At 37.0% G+C, this 23,705-nt stretch overlaps 2 protein-coding genes across 7 annotated transcripts in view; one reads left to right on the forward strand and one right to left on the reverse strand.

Moving 5' to 3' along the window:
• LOC145940765 (dipeptidase 1) overlaps positions 1-23,705 on the reverse strand; it is an 83,639-nt gene that overhangs the window by 20,900 nt on the left and 39,034 nt on the right. For both annotated transcript variants that reach the window (XM_083046284.1, XM_083046283.1), the window contains exons 6-8: positions 21,248-21,317; positions 4,675-4,851; positions 4,222-4,306 (exon numbers count right to left, since the gene is read on the reverse strand). In XM_083046284.1, the coding sequence (XP_082902410.1) occupies positions 4,222-4,306; positions 4,675-4,851; positions 21,248-21,317 (332 nt within the window). The remainder of the gene's footprint in view (positions 1-4,221; positions 4,307-4,674; positions 4,852-21,247; positions 21,318-23,705) is intronic.
• The window catches only part of LOC145940774 (uncharacterized), a 225,604-nt gene that overhangs the window by 5,189 nt on the left and 196,710 nt on the right, over positions 1-23,705 (forward strand). For 3 of the 5 annotated variants that reach the window (XM_083046295.1, XM_083046296.1, XM_083046297.1), the window contains exon 3: positions 21,235-21,332. The exons of the other annotated variants lie outside the window; for them this stretch is intronic. The gene's annotated coding sequence lies outside the window, so the exon portion shown is untranslated. The remainder of the gene's footprint in view (positions 1-21,234; positions 21,333-23,705) is intronic. 5 annotated transcript variants of the gene reach the window in all.

The following is a 23,705-nucleotide window of genomic DNA, read 5'->3' on the forward strand; positions in this document are numbered from 1 at the left end:
CCACTAGATAATTTTCAAAGTATACTTCTCTCGCGCGCCCGCGACGAGGATGGATAAAATCGAATAATAATTTGAACAGGTATAATGAAATCGCGAATGCACGCATAAACAATGAAAATTTGCATATCCGTCACACGGATGTTATTGTTAACTCGGGAATTACATGCGCACACGTGTACATATAATTTACATCTCGGTGACCTAATACATCACGAGTATAATTACATTGGGCGAAAAACACAAAATTCAAAAAATAATTTTATACTTTCATCAGAATTATGAGCAAATTTCACATCTCAGCTAATTCAACAAATTGCATTACTTGTCATCGCGACAGAGTTATTATAGAAAAGGAAACAATTTGTTATATTTTTAGTAATAGTATTTTAAAGTGTACTAAATAAGATTATTCTTTTTTTATTAAAAAATGCTATTTTTATATATTTGATATAATTGAACGTCGATGTGGTTTTATTAATCTTTGCAAATATCATTTGTTGCATTAGTAAATCTCTCGTCAAAATTTAAGATGGACGAATAATATTCAAATATTGTTTGAATTTTATAAAACTTAACGTTTTAACAATATAAGCTACCTAACAATCATGATCTATTTTTGAGCTATTTTTTTATCTCTAACACACGCACACGTACAGAAAAATGTTTATCTAATGAATATTAAGGCATTTATGAAAGCTCGCCTCATTTAGCTTCAAAGTACGTAATAGATAATGGCATACGTGTATTTTGCACGAACGCAACATGCATAATCAATCGAATAAATGACATAATTCATAGTCGATCAGACTGTAGAATAACGGCGTGCACCATTGCACCGTAATTTTATTCGAGCTCGAGTTTCTGCGAAGCGGAACATATCAGAAACGTCATAGATTTCGATTTTCGTGTTTGCGCCCCGCGTTGTTCTCGCGCGTTATCTCCATTATATCGTAAATTATATGTCGAACGGCTCGGCGTAATGTGGGACGGTCTTTCAAAATTGATCATTATTCGTCGAGTCATGTCGTTATCGAGCATTAGCTCAAAATTACGTAACGCGGGGTACGATGCTGAAACCAGCAGATAACCCAGCACAGCATCAAAAATTCTGATTTTAATAATAAAATGAGAAATTCTGCATATATCTGAATATTTAGATATTTTTTTTTAGATCTGTCACGTATTTTTATCGAAATTAAGAAATTATTTGTATCATATAATCTTAGCTGTAAACACGGCTAAAAGGATAAGGGAGAAATATGAAGGTTTGTATAAAGATTTCAGAATGTTTCACCCTTAAAGAAACGAACGACTTTGCGGCACGACTGGTGCATGTTGTCATAAACGGAGGGAATTGCATTTGCATTGCATCTCGTGTATCGTAACAGTTATGCCATTAGCAGGTTGCCGTGAGATCTTTCGATTTGCATGTACGATGTAAACAGCACGTTGACGTTTGTTTGGGCAGAATAACGTGCGAATGTCTCTCGAGATACAACGTAGGTGTATTTTGATGTTTCGCGGGAGAAACATGCATAGAATATAGTCATGCGAAGCGAGAACGAAGAAACACCGCGCTTGTGTAAATAATGTATAAACATTGCTCACGAAACGCAATATTACTATATATTTAATAATACGAGAAGAGGTCAATGTTACATTATGCATAATTAAAAATTTCCTATTAAATATATTATTTTATCAATGGATCGAAAGTGATTTCGATGAGAATAAATTATAATTATATAAATATAATTTACATTGCAATATTTGTAAAACTTCTGCAATATATAATTCGGAAATCGTGTAATTAAGGAAGCAAATAGAATTACGTATCGCACAAGTTAAATAAAATAGACCATATGGGGATCGAAGGTACTTTCCACAATCGTGAATTCGCCGGAGAATGACAGATAGATACTCTTTTCGCGGGCGCAGACTGCGAGCGACGCACGAATCGAGAAAATTGCATTCGCACTGTAAACAAAGAAGCAGTCATTCGGCAAACGTAATGCGGAGAATTGCGAGCTGCGATATCGCGTTATTATTAACCGGCGCGCGACTATGGGATCAGCTGTGCTCCGCTGAATGAGCAACGCGAGGGCGAGGCGATGCAAATCGGGATGCGGAAAACGAGAGGGAGGAAAACGGCGAGAGGTGGTGAGAATCAATCATAAGCGTAATACCGCTATGCGAATGGCCAATCCGACGAAACGCGCGCGCGAAATCGACTCGCAGTCCCGAAATTATAATTGTGTACTTGGTATATAACGCACACATTTCCCGTCCATAATTTTCTTCGCCCCCTTTTCCCCTCGGCGGACATAATTTTCTCTCCGCAGCTCTGTAACAGTCGATGTAAAGCAATTAGAGATGCCGCCCGCGGAAGGAAACGATTATTCAGGCACCCGCACCACGCCGGATTATGCATCCGATGCGCAACCCATCCGGGATAGCGATTATTATTATTATTCGGGTCGGTGGTATTCATTCATTCATTCGTTCTTTCTTTCTTTCTTTTGTCGCGCGTTTTCCGAGATGCGCGCAGCAATTTGACATTTCGATACCGCGCGAGAGAAATTCACAGCGATCCTCATATTCGAGGACGAGATGCGTCCTGTATCTCGATGCGATATTATACACGTTGCATCTGCTTATTCTTACGGAAAGTGCATGGAGACAGTAGGAAATGGCGACATGGGATTATTACGATCCTAGTAAAACTACAAATCTTGCGGGGTTCTCCGAGTTTGCATCCCGCGAGATCCCCGGGAGATTAGCGCAAGAAAAATGGACGAAATTAAAGAATTTATTATCTCGCGTCTATTATCTTCGTGGATTAAGAATTATGGCATTCTCCTAACGCGTTTCCCCGACTCCAATTTAACGGAGAGAGAGAGAGAGAGGAGGAAGGTAAACGCTCTGTGTGTGTGTGTCGATCTCATTCCTCCTTCTTGTAGATCTGGAAAATTCATGTTCCCTATGTACAAACTGACGCCGCTTGGCAATACCGCGGAACGGAATTGGCTGTACCCGCGGGAAAACGTCACTTTTTTGTCACATTTGCCTGCGGAAACGCTCCGGGTTTTTGCAAAATGCATTTGGAACCGCGGTTCAGCCGCGCAAAGTGTGAACTTTGGATTACGGCGCACACACACACACACACACACACACACACACAACGTTCTCGGCTTTCGCAATCGATCTCGTTCGAAAGTATAGAGTTAAATTTATCAGAAGCGGCATACTTGAAATGCCACGAGAAAAGTTACAATATTATTACTACAATGGAATAGAATTTTATTTTTTTCAGGTTGCTTGACTGTCTAAATTAATAATTTAAATCGACTCGTATTTCGAACGAGAAATATGATATTTTGTTTCAATTGAATCTCAGAGTATATCGGAGTTACATGCTCTCGATTAAAATTCCGTTTCTACATCTCTATATTTAATTGTATTATATACAATATATACTATACACACACATACAGATATATACACACACAGAGTTGATTTACATTACCAATGTGGCCTCAAATGTTAATGCCTTCGAAACTTCAAGCCGCTCTACAATAATGCAAATAAGATAGCAATCTGTTTGGAATTGGCAACCTAACGCTCATCTAGCCGCTTTAGCAAAGAAAGAGCTCTGGGAAAGGTTCGCTTTTGCGACGTCAACGGTGATTTTGAAAGACTAGGTGGCTTAGTCGCGAAAACCATGTCAGTCGTGAAAAAAGAAAACTAAGTGCGATAATCTTTTCAATTAACCTTTACTGTGAAATATAAGAGCGGGCGATTGTTATCGCCTGCTCAAAGCTACAGAAGATAAAAGCGCGTCAAAGTAACGTTGATTACAGAGAGAAATTAATGAAGAAAATTTTATTCAATGCTCCAATTTTATCTCATTTCGAAATACAGGTGGAAAAATATAAATGTGAGAAATAATAACCAATTCCATCAGATGTCTGATCGTATTGCATGCGCGTGTTATGTTTTACTTTCAAAATACCGTGATAATGGCATATTTCGGTAAACAAATATCGCGCGTTTTAAGCATGTATAATATCTACCTGGATAATTGGAGTTTATTTTCGAAAATTTTATTATCGTGCGCTGTGCAAGCCAATTGTAATATCCATTGTTACGTTGTTCCGATATTAGGTTTTACGCAAATATGAAAGTATCAATAATTAAAATTGAATAATTCTTATCACTCACCTGCTACATCCTCGAGCGTCGATTTTTCGCCACAGCTGATAAAATGGGGGTAGAAGGATACCATAACTATACCACCGGTCCGCGCCTGTGAACAAAACATTCATGTTTTTTTTAAATTAAATATCGTGATCTCTGAATTAAATAAACTATGAAAAAATAATTTACTTATATTTATTTGGATAAGATAATTCTTTATAAGCAAAAAAAATATATATATCAAAAATTATATAAAATATATAATATATAAAATACTCTAGTATGAGAGAGACTATTAATATAATTGATGAAATCTAGAGTTCATGTAAGATAAATTAATTATTATATACAATATTTACAGAGCAAAAACAGATATGGAATCATTAAGCCTCTAAAGCAATTATATATAAATTTGTTTCGCATAATTAAAACTTTACATGCATTTATCTTCGACTTTCGCTATCTAGAGATACTTACCAAAAGTTGAAGCGCGTGGTCAGGTACATTTCGCGAGGAATTGCAAAGGGCGTGAGCGCTGCTGTGACTGAAAATCACCGGCGCTCTCGATGTTGCCATGGCGGCCAGCATCGTGGGTACCGAGACGTGGGAGAGGTCCACCATCATCCCAAGTCGATTCATCTCCAACACGACACTCTGAAAAATCCCTCCGACGTTAAATAGTTTCGATATTCGCGAATTTTCGCGATATGGCATCGAGACACCGCGGATTAAAATACTTCGAAGAATATCGCGGCTTCAACGTTGAGAAAGACAAGATACATCTTTAGAATATTTTTGCGATAGAGTGACACTAATCCAGATTATATTATATATATAAAGCGGATCGAAGGGATTCACTGTGTCATCTCGACGACAGTGTAGTCATGCAACCTTTTATCAATCCTTTCTTTTACGACTTTTTTATAGTCTTGATAAATTTCGAGTGATCTATTCGAGAGTATCTTCCCTTGTTTATTTATACGGCTTCCTTAAGATTAAGGTCAGACTGACAGAAGGTTAGTTACGTATCTGTCGGGTTACTTTCCGAATTAAATTTCGCATTGGTAGTGAAGCGAATGGACTAGTTTATAGTCCACGCACGTTAGGTCAGTGACACTTATTGCGCGAATCGGATTGAAGTTTAGAACGAATTCTTTCTAGAGCTACAATCCCGAGGAGAATGCCAATGCGAGAGATAGTGGCCGTTGAATAGATCGAAATGTCGGATTTTCTAGTGTCCAGTAATCAATACGTTTAAGAGATAACAATATCATGTAAGATTTATAGAACAAAGTTCTTGCAGTTTTTATTACAGAATATTAATAATGTGATATTTTTTTAAAAACTCTAATATAAAATGGCCTTGTAGTAAAAGTAAGATTTTATTTTAATAATTTAATTTATTAAAAATATTAAAATCTCAAAGATCTTTTGGAATGGTTTTATATTAAAAACAGATTCACAAAATTATAATAGGACCTCTGTAAACGAAGTATTAGCGTTAGAGAGAGGTATTTTTTTAAAATACATGTGTGTTATTAACAATAGTATTTATATTTTTTGAAACCAAAATTAAAACTCGCTAAACGCTTTGGCACGGAAGAGTTATGTTAGGAGCTCCTTGTTAGGAGCCAAGTTGTTGCACGAATTCCGATTTCTTTCCTGTACGGAGAACGTTATCTCCGTTAAACGAGAATGCTTTGTTAAACTGGCAACGTGATAAACTGAACGTCTAAGGATTCCTTCTCGGCTTTCTTATTCCCCACAGTTTTGCCATAGTTGTGTGTGCTTCTGTTCTTTTTTTTTCTCTCGTAAGTCGTGACGAATTCTTAGCGTGACTTTCGTCTCGTTTTCATTGTGGATGCTTCAAGTACGAGGCAACGAGACGGAATTCTCTCGCAATGTCGACAGATAAATAAAGAATATCTCAACGTATGTGCGTGCGGGGGAATCTTGTAACAGATTGAGTGACGTGTTAAATGGAGACTATATAATAAGAAATACATAAATTTCTTGTTAAAAATTTAAGTCAAATTGTTGATCGCGATGAACGTTTTTGTTTTTTTAATTATTTTTATTGAGATGTCTTTATAGTCCTTATAGACTATTTTTCAGAAAATTAAAATGCGCGTCTCTTTATAACAAGATTTGAACAAATTTTTAGGAATTAGAGAAAGTTAGCGAATAATTTCATTGCATAAAATCGTCGCAAAAGAAGAGTGCGGTTGAGATTGGATACGTGCGAGTGACACGCGATAGGATGGTTTTGCTGGTCACAGAAGCTTTGATGAAAAGGAGAGAAAGAGGAACGAGAGAAAGAGAGAAAGAGAGGGAAAGAGGGAGAGAGAGAGAGAGAAATGCGTAAGCCTGGCTCAAGCGATTCTTTTCCATTATTCAAGCAATTTATTTTCTGAAGAGGCATCTCATGTGTTTGCGATCTAACCAGACTTTTCACTCCGTTTACCTCCCCTTTATCTAGAAACGGTAAATTTTAATGGAATTCGAAAACTAACGAAGACCAGAACAAGAAATAATTGATTAATTTATTTGCAGTTCTGTTTCTACTCCGGCAAAGTGGATGGTTTATTTTATTGTATTGATTTTATAATGAAACATTTTTTTATCCGCGCGCAAGAATGCAATTTATAAGATCAATTTATAAGATCATTTAGACATCAGGAAATGAAATCATCATGCCATCGTAGATAGAATATATCTGTACATAAACATTTGATTGATGAAGAGAAGGGGAGTCTCTTTTAGGAGACATTATTGCCCTAATCTATGAGCTTGCTCCCCCAGCACATTCATAGTAAATTTATTTCTTTTGGAGGATGATAATACATATTTTTTCTGGTTATTGGAAGAGTTTACCCTCTAGAATCTCCGGGGTGTGTTAAGGTGGCGCAATGGTGGTGGTTAGGTGCGACCTATCGGCCGACAGGATGACGAATAAGCTTCATTCTCCCATGAGTCCTTTTGAAAGGTATCCACTCGTATCATAGATACGTTCTTTCATTCATTGCTCCCTCAGGTATTTTTTGGAGCGAAAATCGAAGAAGGGATCGGGACGTTTATTCATTTCCTTTTCACCCCTGTGTTTAATTTTTTTTACTTTTGACCCTGAGGCGAAGCTAATTCACTTCGATCAGAAATATTGTAAAATTGATTTTTTCCATTTATAATATTATTCAATATAATAGAAGTAAAATTTTATTTTATATGGAACATGTTTAATTGCTTCAATTTAAATTTCATTAAAACTTTCTTCTTATAAATTCAATTTAAATTTAAATGAGTATATTAGAAACATTTTATATACATTTGATTTAAGACATTTTTAAATAGAGATTTTTGAATAGAGACTAAATTGAGATTTTTATAGAACAGAATTTAGCAACTCAACAATTTTTTATTTACTTTCTTTTTTTATAAAATAGAACTTAACAAAAATTTCAAATTTCTTAAAAATTTTTAAGATAAAAATTTTAATTAAAAAATCTTTCTCTCATTACTAATAATAAATGTTCTAAAATTTTTCGAAAATAATTTTAAAATTATTTTTTTTAATAAAATAAGTTTAATAACGATTATCTATCTAGCAACTATTACGATTTCGATGATATCATTAAGAAATATGACGTTACACACAATTACTCCGATTAACCCATGTACATTTTCCAAATCTGACATCCAAAATTGAACTTCCTGAAATTATACTGGTTTCAATCCCCACAATTCCAATGTCGCTTTCCGGGGGATGCATTTTCCACTCGAGAGGTCCGCCCGATCGAAGCGGACTAGCTAAATCTCGGACAAGATTTCAGTGCGGATCGCTTCCGCGGAGAGACAAAGGATCAGCGGGTGACATTTCGCCTTGGTCGCATAGGAAATTGCACAGTTTGAAATGTCGAAAGTTTTTCCGGGATGGGTGGAATCGGAGTCGAGAGCAAGTCGGACCGAAAATACGCCTCTGTTCGCCCCGCGGGTATATATATATATATATATACATATATACATGCTCGTGAAACGTTCTCGCTTTGATTGATTCAAGTTGACGGCGACGCCAGGATGGCCGGTCATCCTGCTCTTTCCCGATGGTAAAACTTACCACGTCTGCAACACAGCCGCGCTTTACCGTCAACACCTACGACCGCCGTTATCGTCCAACTTCAGTTTGCGAAACTGTCGACGCCCTACCGACTATTTAGACGCGAACTCCTAGAACAAGCTATCGCATCTGGTCTCAAAAGGACGCGGCCGGTCAACCCATAACGCTTTCAGAAACTTATTGGCCAGCTGTACTGCCATATTGCGTCTTTGTGAACATCCGCGTTGCTCTTTCGGTATTTGGCTGCGACGAATTAATTCACAAACTGTTGCGGAAACTGTCGCAGCTTTCCTTCGGACTCGGATTGCGAAAATTGATTCCGCATAAATCGACTTATACGGCTCGCTATATATTGGTCGGATGTTTTGTGCAGTTTCCATAATTCTTATTCTAGTTTACAGTATGAAAAGACGCTGTTTATATTATATTTTTACTAAAGAAAATATTACAAAATGAATATAATAGTAAATAAGCTTTTTTCACTGGCCTTTTTATTTGCAACAAATTATTTATTTCCGATTTGAAAAAGAAGTGCGCGCGAGTAGCTCTCTCTATTCCAGACTTCCGATAATATTTCAATATAACATTGCAGTTATTAAATTCGGAGAACCGAATTCACCGTTATGCTAAAATGAATTAAGTCTTATCTGTATCTCGAGCGACTTCGGCGAGAATGAAAATCGATTTTGGTAGCAGCTCACTAAAGTTTGCCGATGGGTAAGAAAGGAACGTGTCCGCGGCATGGGGATGAGGGACAAGAGGTAAAAAGCGGGAAAGTTAATAAAGGGCCAGTGTGTATGAAAGTTTAGCGGACTACGAGATGGTCCGCGAATCTCGGGATTTAAGACCGAGTGGACCTTCCGAGAGGAAACGATAATGCAGTTTTAAAGAGCCTCAATATAGCTCGCGAGAACGTTAATGCGCGAAAACGCTTCGCGAACTTTATGAAATTAAAGGAAGGCTGCAATATTGATAACGTCGCGAAGTCGACCGTGATAAGTAGTTAATACCAGTCTGCGCAAGGCTCTTTCTCGGATGCGAGACAAGTATTTCGATGGCGCGATTAATGCTCTTACGTCGAAGCCCCTGAGAAATGATCCCGCGAAAGAAATATCGACTATTCCTCACACGTATAACCCATTTCTTCTAACTCTTATCCTTTTTTCACGAAATATTAACCTATTGTCCTCGGAAGTGTCTGGGATAGTGCGGCATAATAAATCACCCTTCTACAGCTCGCTCGCTTTCTCTCCTTTTTTTCTCTCTCTCTTCTTTTATCCTTTCTCCTTTCCTTTTACTTTTACGGAAGTTTTTATCCTGTTTATTACAATCCCATTCGATTCCATCGAAGCTCTACGAAGCGATTAATCATAGAAGAAGTAAAGTTGTGTTTCAACAGAAACGTACATCGAAGAGCGAAATCTTATCCGCATTCAATAAAGTGTTCTACGTAGGGAATCATTATATATTGTTTAATGTTGAATCTTATTTTGCATATTATTTATCGGAACAAGCGTATATTCGCTCTTAAATGCATTCAGATCGAGATTGAACGACGCGCAAAAAGAATTACTCGCCCTACTTTGGGCCTGTGATCTTCCTGCACCTTGCTCCTTTTCCGTGATTTTAGTCTGCGCTCTAAGGGCTTTGCCGAAGCAATTAAGCGAGAGCATCAGGGTGTGACTGAGTGTGCTTTTAGCGCGAGAGGCAGCAACGATCCGTAGATATCGGCCACTTTTCGTGTGCGCATGCACGCGAGATGCATATCGTATTCAACGGATCACTTTCTAACGTGTGCGCGCCTATATAAGCGCACGTCGGGAAATGCGCACACGTCGCATCGATACAAAGAATCACGTAGAAGGTTGGAAAACGTAGCTTCGGGATATAAGGGAAAGAGGTATGCCTTGTGATACCGAGAGCGAAGCTATCTTCCGCTTTTCTCGTACGTGGCAGATCATGGAAGCGCGATAGTAGTCCTTTATCTTCTTTCGAAAATGCTGTTGTAGATGCCTGATTAAAGCGCTGATTCAACTCGTTTTGATACGATATATAGACAATTCAAAATCAAATAACCTAAGTATCGTCGCGTCATTCCCTGAGATGTGAAAATATCGCGTAAAATCAACGTTGATTCAATTATATAAAAAAATAATAATATAAATATAGATGCAAAAAATAGGGTAGATATTTAATTTAAAAACAATTTAAAAACAGTTAAAATATGCTTAATTTGTCTTTGAGACCGTCTCCTTTCAATTTACAATACTAAAAGTCTTCATAATGTCTTTTTTTGTATTGCTGTGATTTTATTTTAAGGAATCTTTTCTATATTTTCGCGCGATTATTAGTTTACAACTATTAAAGAAGAATATAAAACTAGGACCTTTTAATTTAATTTCTTCTTTCGGCGAATTCATTCATATACAAAGAATTATGCAAGTTCATTTCGATTTGATAAACTCATGATCATACTTTTTATGTTACGTATTAAGTCAAGTTAATTTTGAATACTACAGGTGAAATGCAATTTAACGCATCAGCGATATTTGCTTCGTTCTTCACTTGGTTGAGCATTCGCATTTCCAATTTTCGGCATTCTCTCATCGTAAAATGCAAATTACAAAAATGCTTGGTATAATCAACAAAGGCGCGTACTAATTCTAATTTTAAGATTTTATCTGGTTTCAAGGTATTTATTTTCTACATCTTTACAGACATTTATCTTATTTGACGCTCATTTAATATATATACATATATTTCTTTTTATTGTTTGCGGTTGCAAATAATTTTTTTTTTTAAGGGTGATGTTAGAAGCAAAAAAGTGTGACAAAATTCGCGCGTGAACATTATTTAAAGAGATTTTTTTAAAGATGTGGAAGAATGTTGCTTACATTTTTAAAAATAAATAAAATTTCTGCACATGACTTCTGCACGTACTTATTTATTTGTACTTATTCTTAAAAAAAATTTATTTTATGCGAAGCAGAATCTGACACTTTAGTGAGACGCGGTTTGTTTGGAGAGATTCTAGATAACTATTAGAAAGATCAATAAAGGATTTGCAAATTACACTGTTCCATTTTAAATAATCGATAAAATACAATACTTGTGCATATTCTCAATATCACAGTTCCTCTTTTTTCTCTCTTCTCTTTTACAATTCGACACTTATTTACATATTTCGTTACACTATTGCGACGCGAGTCGTGATAACCGCGTTTTTCTTTTACGAAAGTTTTCCCACTAGAACGATCATCTTGGTCGAGGGGAATGGACTGGAAGGGAATGGGATGAAACGGTCCAGGTATCGGATCCTGGTACTTTTCTCGTAAAAGGCTGCTTCCGTACACACGACTGCTTCATTGCTCGCTAGACGAGCAAGGCTTTGATATTATAGCGCACAAGTGTTTCTTTTAATATCTTTATATGAGAAGAAAAAAATGTATAAAGATTATCTTATTTCTATTGCAATAAAACAATGATAATATTATGAAAATATCTCGGAATTGAATGACAAAGGAAAGTTAATAATTCTTAGAGGAATTTTCATTTCAAGACAATTAAGACATTGCAGAACATAAATATAATAGGAAACGACGACAACTAGTTACGAGAGTGTATTCTACAATAAGGGCTTTTCATCATAACGCGAGAGCCAAATAATGATTTTAAAGTAATGTTGAGAAAGTTTAATGTATACATCAAAGGGATCGGAGGAACGCTCGTTAAAACGAAGGGTACGTTCTTTTATGGCATCGAGGTAAGGAGATCTGTGTGACGGCTTCTCTTTTGAAACTTTAGTTCTTCTATATCGCCGAGAATTTTCAGCGAGTGCTTGAAGAGCTGTTTATTGCTCAGGTGTAGGTGAGAAATGATGCGGATATCGTTCGAGGCATAAAAGAAAAAGCGAGGGATCATATATAAAGCCTCTATCGCAAAACGGGTACTGCAATATGGGTGGCAACGAAGCGGAAAAAGAGTACATTCTTTCTGGATTGTTACACGAAGGGCATACGGATTCGTATATATCTATATACATATACATATAATCATAATGTCAAACGTTATTACATGAAATCACGTAGAAATGAACAGGGTACATAAATGTATTCATTTTCAATATATGTATCTCATGCTTTTAAATAGATATATAAAATTATTGATCACACAAATATACAAGTAGAATATGCAAATGAGATATATGGATTTAAATGTGGATAATTAATCGTTTATGATTTGCGTTAATGCATTCTATATATTTTCTTTTTTAAAATATGAAAAAAATTTTCTTGAACACGCTGTACACCGTGTTCTCGTGCTTCGTATTGTTGCGAAATGACTGTTTTTTCGCGTCATAAAAGTTACGTTTGAATTATTCCGGTAGATTTCCAAATGGAAACTCTCTGGAAAACATTCTACTTCATCCATCCATCTTGATCGCGAGCTTTTTTACGGTCGAGCGGATCCTCCGTGCTTTCTGTAATCCGTGACTCGAAGCGGGAAACGCCCGATTCCTTTTCCACTGGCGAGCAGAACGTCGGCTTATTTACTCGAAATCGCGTCGATACGTAAGTAAGACGAACACGACGTAAATGGGTCGCACGAGAGAGAGAAAGAGAAAAGAGTAGACCGGTAAAATCTGTCGTAGTTTCGCAGATAATGCGCATCACCTCTCACGGTTTTAGTAGCGTGTCGGCTGGTTTCATGGTACGCGAAGATTTATAATGTCCCGATTCTCTCTCGGTTCACCGGAGGCACAGTTAGCCAGCGTGCAGTTAGGTCGATTTCTTTTTCATCTCGTCAAGAAGCCGGAAGTACCGCGGTGGAAACTGGGAGAGGTCGACGAATTCTCGAGTACTTGAATATTCAGAGAAGTCGTCTCGTTTTGAATATTCGCGAGCGTTTCGAATATTTATAAGATACAATTCGATACATATAGTTAAATACGTAAGGTGTCCGCGATTCCACCGCATTATTTATTAGTGACAGATTCTAATTTGTCATCAGAAATAATGCGGTACAAATCGGGACGTTCTATTTAAATATGCATGGGAAAAGCACGATTGAAAGATTAAGATATTTTTTTTCGCAGCAATGATAAATGAAAAACTTTTACGTAATTTCGGATTTCCGCAGTTTAATGTCGAGGATATATCATTTATAGCGTTGAATGCGACGACGACAGTTTCGTTGACAAATTCGATAGATTAAATCGCGCCAGTTTGATTGTTTCGAACAGAGACACGTCGACTCGACACTGGCCCAGATGACGGAATATTGGGGCAGTTAAGCCAACCAACTAACCGAATTGATTGCATCGAAATTGTTGCTAAGTTGGAGAGAGAGAGAGAGAGAGAGAGAGAGAGAGAAAGGATCCCTCACCTATATCGAGTACCGAATCGTATCACTGACGAGTTTGCCTCTTGACAGAGATCGTTCGTGTTCAACGAATGGAAGTTTTGAACGTTTGCTTAACCAGATGTTTCGACACTCGGATCGATATAAAGCTTACATCGGTTATTGATGCCCGACGAGCTCAAACTGTTCATTCGCGACGGACCGTACTCGAAATTGTGTGAAGTTCTAGAGACTTGTGTATAAATGAAGTCGTAACTGCGATTGCCAGAACTTCTAATGATCGACTAATTAATTCGACAGGTTACTCGATTATTCTCGGATCCGAATGCAGCCGTTCAGCTTGAAATATATTGAATCAATCACGGCTTTAACTATTTATTTTGAGGTCTTATAAAAAAAGCACATCTATTGATTAAAAAGATGTCAAGTTATAACAAAAGATTTTAGATGAGAGCAATTGTTATTATCTTTCTCTTTATCTAGCTATAGGAGGCTAATAAAATAATTTTTTTTATTTATGCTTGGCCTCAGTATAATAACTCGCTATCTGCCTGTAATCGACGCCCGTGTTTCACGAGTTCCTATTAAACTTTTTCCTTCATCCGTTCTACAAGCGTGAAACGAACAACTTTCAGATCAACTTCGAGCCGTGCGTTGCCTCTGCGTTCGGCGAGAGGTTGCAATTTTTGAAATAAAATCACGATCGGTAGAGTCGTTATTGGAAGGCCGAAATCGATCGGAATTCTTTATCCCGCCGATTGTCTGCCCGGCTTCTGCCGAGAAATGCGCGCGCACCAGCATGGTTATTGTGCGAATCGTCCCCGAAGGTAGTTTGGTATCGTCATTTCCTCTAGCTCTAGTACAATGGATATACGTGCCGCGCTACGCGATTACCATGTTACACGATTTCGCTACTGATGCCGCTCGGCAAACAGCCGGTCGGAAGTGGTTGTCTGATTTAAGCTAGCTGTATATGTGGATCATGTAAAGGGGAGGGGATAGAGTACTCGCGGTACTCGCGGAAATTTCCTTCGGAGGAAATGGAAACACGTCGAGGGACCTCTTTAGATCTTAATCGGTGCCGCGTCGAATCTCGCGAAAAAGGACCCGAAGGTTGCGAAGGGAGAACGAAAGGGACGAGGATAGGAAAGAAGGGTAAAAGAGAGCGAATCGCACGGGTTAGCCGCGCATGAAGAGACTCCGTAAAAGTGAAATACTACTGCGGACGCCCGGCAATCTCGGGAGCTTGGTGACAATTTTTTATCTTTACGAGCCTGGCATAGCCGTTGTTCCTATTGCATAAGTGGAAACAAGAAGAATTATGCAGTTACGTAAATTATGGCACCGCCACGGAAATGGCTTCCACTGGTCTCGCTACTTTTGCGATGTCACCACTTGTAAGGAGTGATGGTATAAGAAACAGATGAAAAAAAAGGAAAAGAACGAAATAGAACGGCGAGGAAAGAAAGCAGAAATAAAACAAGATACTGTACATCAATTCAGCGAAATGCAAAACGATTTTGTGAAATTAAAAATATATGTAAAAAAGTATTGCTATTTTTTTTAAACATGATAAAGCTTTATATTTGTTTAAATTTGAGTTTACGATGTATTTTCGGTAATATCTTTATTCGAAAAATCTTACTGTCTCTTTCAAAAATATAGTTTAAAGTAAATTGCTCCGATAATATATTTTTTTCGCTCAAATTATTTCAGTGTTATTTATATATTCAAAATTTACCGGAAAGTCTGAGCGCGTATAGAAAATTGAACTAACGCAATTATTTTTGCAGTTTGAAATTTACGAAGTACAAGAGCACGATATTAAAAATTCGACCTGTCGATAACAGAAGTTTCAAGTCTGGTTTTTCGCACCCGAACATGTTGCGAGTGAAAAATGATGGAAAGTCCGTGGTTCATTGAATTGCGAACGCAACGAAACGAACATGCGTGTCGTTAAATCTGCAAAATGAAAATCTAACAATATTTTGTTTCATCGCGCGTGTACATACGTATAGAAAAATATTTATTTATGATGTACCGTCTAAAAAAAATCAAGATCTGATTCTCGTGAAGGGAGAGATGCTTAAGATTGTAAATTGATCTTTTTGGTAGCACACACGCTGCTTGTTTCATCTTGGAATCATTTCGCAATTCGTCTTTTCGTGCCTCGCGGCAGATTTAACAGTAGAAATTCATAAAACTTCCCCGTGAAATTTCTCAGTGTGTCAAAAACGTTATCCCCGAGGGAAATAAGAAGTGCCTAAGACAATGGAGGGTAGAAATTGGAGAGGCCCCTGGGAAGCGGAAAGAGGGATGAAGTCAGGGGATCCGTGAACATAAATAGCTGACGTGTCAGAAACAGGTAGAATCGCTCGAATAGCGCACAAATTTGTTCGGCCAATTGCAGTCGATACTTGGGAGTATCGAAGATCGAAGTCAGTCACTAAGTAAGTATTGGTGCGGGCAGGAGCTCTCGTCTCGAAATCCTTCCACCTTGTTGACGTCGTGTCGATATTGGACGCGAAACATGAGTTACGATGCTATTTGTTGTCGACAATAAAAAAATAATTTAAAGTATTATTAAATTTTAAACGCGCGTCGCGAAATATCTAGATTTTTATAAATTTATTTGATTATTATTAGTTAATGTTTGACGATGAAAAGCAAGCATAGTTTATATCTGTTTATAAGTTAAAAGCAAAAGTTAATTGTTCAGATTTTGAATTGCAAATCTCTGAGAAATAAAGGAGGTGTCGTGACAGTCGTTTGCATATTTTCTTCAAGTATTACGAGAATATTACAACTCTCCGCGCAAAAATCACGAACGCTGCCCGCAGTCAAGTTTCCCTTTTCAGTTGCACAATAAGTAATCCAAAGAGTGTGTAATTAAATGAATTTCCGAGGAATCTCTCGCAAAAATTTAATCTAATTTAATCTCTGTTTTAAAAATGCAATTTTATATTTTTTTTTAGCGAATAAAAATTTCCTCTACATGATTTTACTGATATTTTAATTAAACGCATTAACATATTATATGACGCAGTACTTATTTCTCTTTTATAGTATTAAGTATTAATTAAAAGTATTAATTAATTAATCTCTTTTATAGTATTAATTAAAAGTATTAACTAATTACAATTTATTTTGCATATTGTGCGATTGTAAAATAATTGGAGATTTTATTTATCATTTGTTCTATTTCCTGAAAAAGGATTGCCAAATCGAAATTCATCCATAGTTCGTTTCACGTTATCGCTATCGTCGCTAAATCGAGTCGTTCTTGTCTTGTCGCGATGTTCCGGTTCTATTGGCAACTACGAGAACCGACGACGAGTCGCGAATATGCGAGCGATGTAAATTCCACGCGTCGACGGAAGTGCTCCGTTTCAGCTGCAGTTGCATAGCCCTCCCTTCTGACCTCTTCTCCTCCCTGCGAAAGCATGCTGTGGCTTTCGGTGAACGTCTGGAAAGCACGTCGTTTGGTATTTTCCCGAATGGCAGAACGAAAGTGGCTTCGGTCGTTAGAAGCGGCGGGCTTTTTAGGAACAAAAGAGAATTCGTCACGGTTAACGTTTCCTCTCTCGTGTACATTAATAATTGTAAATTTCAGCTGTAATCCACGAGAAAGTTACATGCAATTGCATTTTAATCCTTTCAATGCGATAATACATTTGAATGCCCAGAAAGTATCGTGATAATTCTTTTGCGTTTTTAAAATTCCATAAAGGAAAGATATTTAATTTTACAGTAACAGACATAATAGAATCTTTTTATTTTTTAAAATTTTTGAAAAAAAATATATAAGGTATTTCTTCTTTAAATAATTTATATTCATTTTTATCGAGTATATCGGGTATATCGAGACGATTTCTGGGCGATCACGAAAGTTTTAAGCGATTCCCATACCAATACACAATCGGACTAATGCAATCAAACTTCTCCGGAAGCTCGGGTAAATCCAAGATTCCGTAAAATCGTACCGACACGAAGATTTTCTATGAATTTTTAATCGTGCACGTCTGCGGAATCGCCTACCGGAATCCGGGATTTTCTACCTTATGTTCTGTACGTGGAATAAGATGCGAATCTACAGAATGCCGTTAAAGCATCATGAAAACGTGACACGAAATACTCATTGCAGAAGAATCAAGAGTATATTTGTTAGATAATCGCAACATCTGTCATAGTTAGCAATCCTTTTTCGTTTCCAACAAATTGGACGAAATTTACCCTACAGTGCGTAGGGTAAATTTAAAAGGCAAATGAAAAAAAATATATATATACATGTGTGTCGATATATCTTACGCCTGTTTTTTAAAATCTTATCTTTGTTTCTAACTGTATTAGATTTAGAGTTATAATCGATTATTAAAACAATTTTTGGCATTATATAAAATGAAAACTATTGTACATATATTGAAAAAAAACTTTACCAAGGCGCTTGACTTATTTGACAGGAGTTAAACGCGACACAAAATAAATCTCTCTTTGTCCCAAAAAGATAAGCAACCGGCGCACCGTCACGCCATTTTCACTGAATATTTGAGCAATTTCTACGTCCGCAGATGGCTTACATTTGTACTACATCCCTAAAGTCGTTTATATGCGTCTTCGGTCGTCGAAAACGCTCCTGGGATCTGCCACTCTCTCTATTTCCTGCTTCTGACCATTTGCCGCGCATTGAAGAACGGCGGGTGATATCCGTCAGTACAGACGGATAAACGCGCAGCGAGAACGACCCCCCGGTCTTACTCTACCCATAAAATATGAATGAGCTTACTAAGTGCATCTCGCAGGAAGATCTCGGGAAAATTCCTTCGCCGCCGTTTGCACCGTGTACTTGTGTAGTCGCGACGTCGATGCATCGGCATGAATAGAAATAAATAATTTGCTCAATACTTTCAACAATAGCTTCTATCTAATACATATAATAAATATTATATGCAAGATAATATTAGCTGTTTTTTCATGAAAATATTTTATATTTATACATATATGTACCTATATGTTTATATATGTATATGTATATTATCTTGTTTCTCATCAATATAAAGAAGCGTTTTGTTGCGAATAAAATCTTTCAATTAGCTTCGTTCTAAATGCGAGTTAAAACGATTCGAAAATGAAATATAAATTATGTATAGAAGTACACAATATTTTTAAAGCATAGCGGAAACAAAAACAGGCGAATACACAAGTACCTATTGTTACTTGAATTTAGTTAAACCCCCGTCACCCTTAACACGATCCCATCGATAATGGAACAAGACTTTAGGTGGTTCCCTGCATTGAAGACGGTGAAGTTCTTAGAGTTCTGTTTGAGCGTGCAACTAACAGCTCGAAGCAGTACCGTGGTGCAAATTCAATTCCTCCTTGATCGGCGAGGACTTAACCATACCACTGTTGCAAACACAATCAAAATTTCTGTTACGGAACATCTACGATGGTTAACGTCTACGTAGAAATCGATTAATTGGAAACCCACGCGAAAGTGCTTCAAACGAGCTAAATAGATATTGAAATAATTAAGGGCATAAAGATATAAAAATGAGAGAAATACATAGAACTTTATACTTGCTTAAATCGAATCTACAACGCTACTTTTCGAGGAAATTTCATTTACTTGAATAATTAAAGTAAATTCAATGAGCATTTAAGATACAACATTAATAGCGTCAATGGAATTGAATCAATTATTGCAATTTCACAACTTGAAAATGACCGAGAAAAGTTTATTGTCGCTGTTTCCTAAGCTCATTCCGATCAATGAAGTCTGTCGAGTGACAGTTCTGTTGCTCACACTACTCCCTAACGTAAAGTTTCGCAACGACTCTTCTACGTGACACTTTCGCGGGGAAACTTACAGTTTGACAAGTAGAAGATATATCCTTGAAAGGTGAGAGGCGGCATTACCCTTAAGTGATTGCTTAGAAACGGCTCTCTCTCGTTTGCGAATAGAGTGGTATTCGAAGTTTGCGCTAAAATCAATATGGGATCTTGTATCATCGCACGCGCCATTAGTTGCCAAAGTTGTCATTGCTTTAATCATTGTTTAATTTTCTTTAGATTTTACTTCGCTGTCATGAAAATAAATTCTATGAAAATTATTTCTAATCATAAGTTTTTCTTCCCTACATTTTATAAAATATTTTAATAAATCTCGAGTTTGTTTAAAGTACCTATATTTTTAAAAATATTTTTCGTCCTTTATGCGGAAAAGAACATTCTTTAGATGTTCTTGAAGCTTTCAACGATGAAACTTACATATTAAAAGTAAAGTAGCTACTTTACCGGTAATGGACAGAACTGGCGCATCAGAGAGTTGAAGGGAATTTGGAAACGACCACTAATCCGTTGGACTAACCGTCCTTTGTCATGTAAGTGAACAATAGAGCTGTAGAACTTCGTAACATGTTCTATCCATTTTAGTAGTTTTCAGAGGATCAGCTCGATTGGTAGATTGCAGATTGCTAGAAATTTAGTTTCGTGGTCCTACAAGGACGACTCTTTTAAAATGTCGAAAATAGCTGGATTTATTCGTTAATTATATGAAATGTATAATTTCGTTTTGTTAGTAATGTGAGCTCTAATATTACGTGTCAAGCTACTTGTGGTTGATATCCGATTCCCTGTTAGAGAACAGAGATTTTCAGAGTACTTGAAAACAACAGTGTGTGATACGACACCTGTACACTAACATAATTTCGCTATTTTTACAACCAAAATGCGAAGCAATGAAAAAAATTGTATTATAACGTTTGATGCTATTACTTTGATGTTATAGCGTCAGCTTTTCTGATGCATACGCATAAACCCTCGCGGAATCACTGCGGTAATAAATTCGATATCACTGTTCCCAATGGATCTCCGATTGGACCAAAAACATTTCGGTTCCACTTTGGCGAAACCATTTTTCGTTTAAATTCTCATCGAAATCCGTATATTTATGGACGACACGTCGATACAAACGGCATAGAACATACCAGATTTACGATTAAACACAGTTGAATATGGCTGACGCGGTCAAACTCGGTCATTCTGTCACAACGAATACGGAAGAGAATGCGCATTTTAATTCCATTTGACACCATAATCGAGCTCTGAAACTGTTAGTTCAGAAAATTTCGAGGGATTTGTTTTGAAAAAGAAACACATCGGATTATAATATATTGTACATATTTCAATGTGCAACATATTCATGTTATTTTTTTCCTATATTCTATTCGCTATTTTATAAATAATACCAAGCGTACGATAGCGATAGATGCACATATACGATATTTTTGTACAAATAAAATTTTATAGATTGCAGATATATAAGTATGTTTTATAAAAGCGTGTTCTCGATGCCATAATCGTGAATGTGAAATTTTAATTTTACAAAATCTCACGAGCGCGTTTTAGCTTTGCGACGAATTCAAAAGGAATGAAATAGTTACATTGCTATATGAATAATATATGCACTTTTATGCATGTCGTGTTATATTTTCATAATCTTTGCAAATATAAGAAAATTTGTTTTATAACGCGCAGATTGGAGTAATATATGAATTTCTATTTAGATTTCGTACTCACCTTGCCGAAATTCGAGAGACCACCGATTTGAGGCACTTGACCGGGTTCATCCGCCGTGCTGCAGTCTGCCCTAACGAACCAACAGGTCAGTAACTCAGTAGCGACAATCGTGAACGTTATTGCGATAGAATCCTCTCTAATCACAGGTTTCCACGCTCTCGTAATGCCAACGATAACGGCAATAGTATTATTCACAGGACAGTAGCTTGCACCGAATCACACATATACACACACAATGAATAACTCGCAATCATATCGCAACTAACTCGTCTCTATTCCGAATAATCTCGAGAATATTCTAGTATATGCGACTTCATTAAATTTATATTACAATGTAATGTTCATTAGTTTCAATATGTATGTTTGCGAAGTAAATCTATAAATATTTCAATATTAGTACCTACTTTTAGCTTTTAAATTTACATTTCAATTTTTTACAATCTCGGAAAAAACTGGGAGAATTTTTTTTTTTCTACACGAAACATATCGAAATGGTCGCAAGCCACTAGATAAAAATGTTACACGCGTCTTTCAATTTTTTACATTTTTTTTAAAAGCCGATTAAGTTAAACGCGAAGCAGTTCAAAGTTTCACGAAAAATTTAATCGCCTTCCGGATTTAGATATATAAAAATTGGGATAGGTTGCGCCTGTAAAATACTCCTATTGGATATGACAAACCCGTGTAGTAAAAAATTTAAGTGATTATTTTATCCGCAATTTGCCGAGTTTTATTTCGAGATAATTACGAGAACGTTTCTCTATGGCCATTGATAGGATCGATAGTGTATTTTCCTACAGCTTGATATATTGTTAATTGGATCCTGTCATGTAACGTGCAAGTAAATGACATTTCGTTGAATTGGATGGCTTGTATGTGAAAGAAATTGACCAGTTTCTGTGTCAACACTGAGAAATAGATTTCTCTAATGTTTTATACAAGTAATTCTCCTTCCTCTACGACATATGTATCTTTTAATCGCGTATTGCATCGCGTAATGCATTCCAATTCTCTACGGCACGCTCCGCCCACATTTAACCGCGATAACAATTGGCGACGAGGGGCGGAGTGAAAGGGGTTAAATATCTTATGTAGATAGGATTATGCGAGACATACGACGTGCTTTAGGCGTCAGCTCGAGGACTTGGAGGTAATACCACGTTGACAATCGCGCGCATTAGTGCCGATATCCTCTAAGCTATCGCGAATAGAGCAATGATGCGGCGATAGTAATGATAGCGATAATCGATAATCATCGATCGTCGTACGTATTAATCCTCGACTCGAGACTGATTTGAAGTTCCAGCCGCATTGTCGGATTTAATTGCCAACGATAGACAGCCACCGTTAAATCACCGATCTGTCGCGGCTTTCCCTGTGCTTTCAGAGTGAAGCGGATCGAAGCTGCGTATCGACGTTTCGTCGAATCGAAGTTAAATCGCGCGAGCGCGATTTCACGAATTTATGATATCGCGCGCGCCTAGAGAGGCGGCATTTTTGTTTGGCCACGCATCGTAATCGCCCTATCTATTGTAGTCGTAAAATGTGCCGAATGCGTTTGCCGGACACGTATAATATTGTTACAATATACATTAATCCGCGCGGGGGATTTATCATGTTACACGCGAGATTTAATTACAAAGCAACGGGCAGGGATGCATGAAATATGTCGACCATCGTGTTCCGTCCGCCGTGGAAATAAATCGCGCTGGAGGTCGATCGCCGGCAAAACGTGTCTATTGTTAACAATTTTTATCGATGCGGCTTTCCGCGCATTTTCTCCCGACGGGATATCCTTAGGCTGGGCTAAATATACTCATAAATGAACTGAGCGAGTTGATCGCCGTCTTGCGTGTTTCTCATTATACATCGCGTAATACAGCGTTCGTAATGACGAGAGGTAGGTTGGCATTATTCAGCGAAATAACCTGAAATTCTCTTTTATTCTCAGTTGAACGAGATATATCGAAGACGTTTTAAAAAGCAGCGTTTTAGGTCATTTTCTCCTCGGGATAATTCTAACTCGATGTAATAATACACTGTTTAATTTAAGTGAAACGGAAATTCTAATCTAGAAGTGACTTTTAAATAACAGTATTAGGTCGCAAAGTGAATTTCGCGAGGGAATTCGTCCAATATTAATCAGACATAAATTTGTATTCTTTATCGACCTGAATAAACATCTTCATCGAAAAGTTTCATGAGATAAATGGCGAAAGTTTGAAAGAGTAATATAAATTCATCTTGATCATAAATACAACAACGTGATAAAATCGATTTATAATAGAGCACCGATTTTTAACTCTAGAATGTCGTAAAATAATACTATAGAAATTTAAGGAGACAAAATTTAAGGAGACAGATAAATAGGAGTTCATCTCGTACAAGGAAGGCGTCAGAATGCTCGATGTTTCGCGATATATATCCGTCAATTCGCTCGGAAAGTTTTATATTGTGT

This window comes from Prenolepis imparis, unplaced genomic scaffold, assembly GCF_030444845.1.
Source record: "Prenolepis imparis isolate NDT839.2.m4 unplaced genomic scaffold, iyPreImpa1.0 SCAF_9, whole genome shotgun sequence".
In the NCBI taxonomy this organism is placed as follows: Eukaryota; Metazoa; Arthropoda; class Insecta; order Hymenoptera; family Formicidae; genus Prenolepis; species Prenolepis imparis.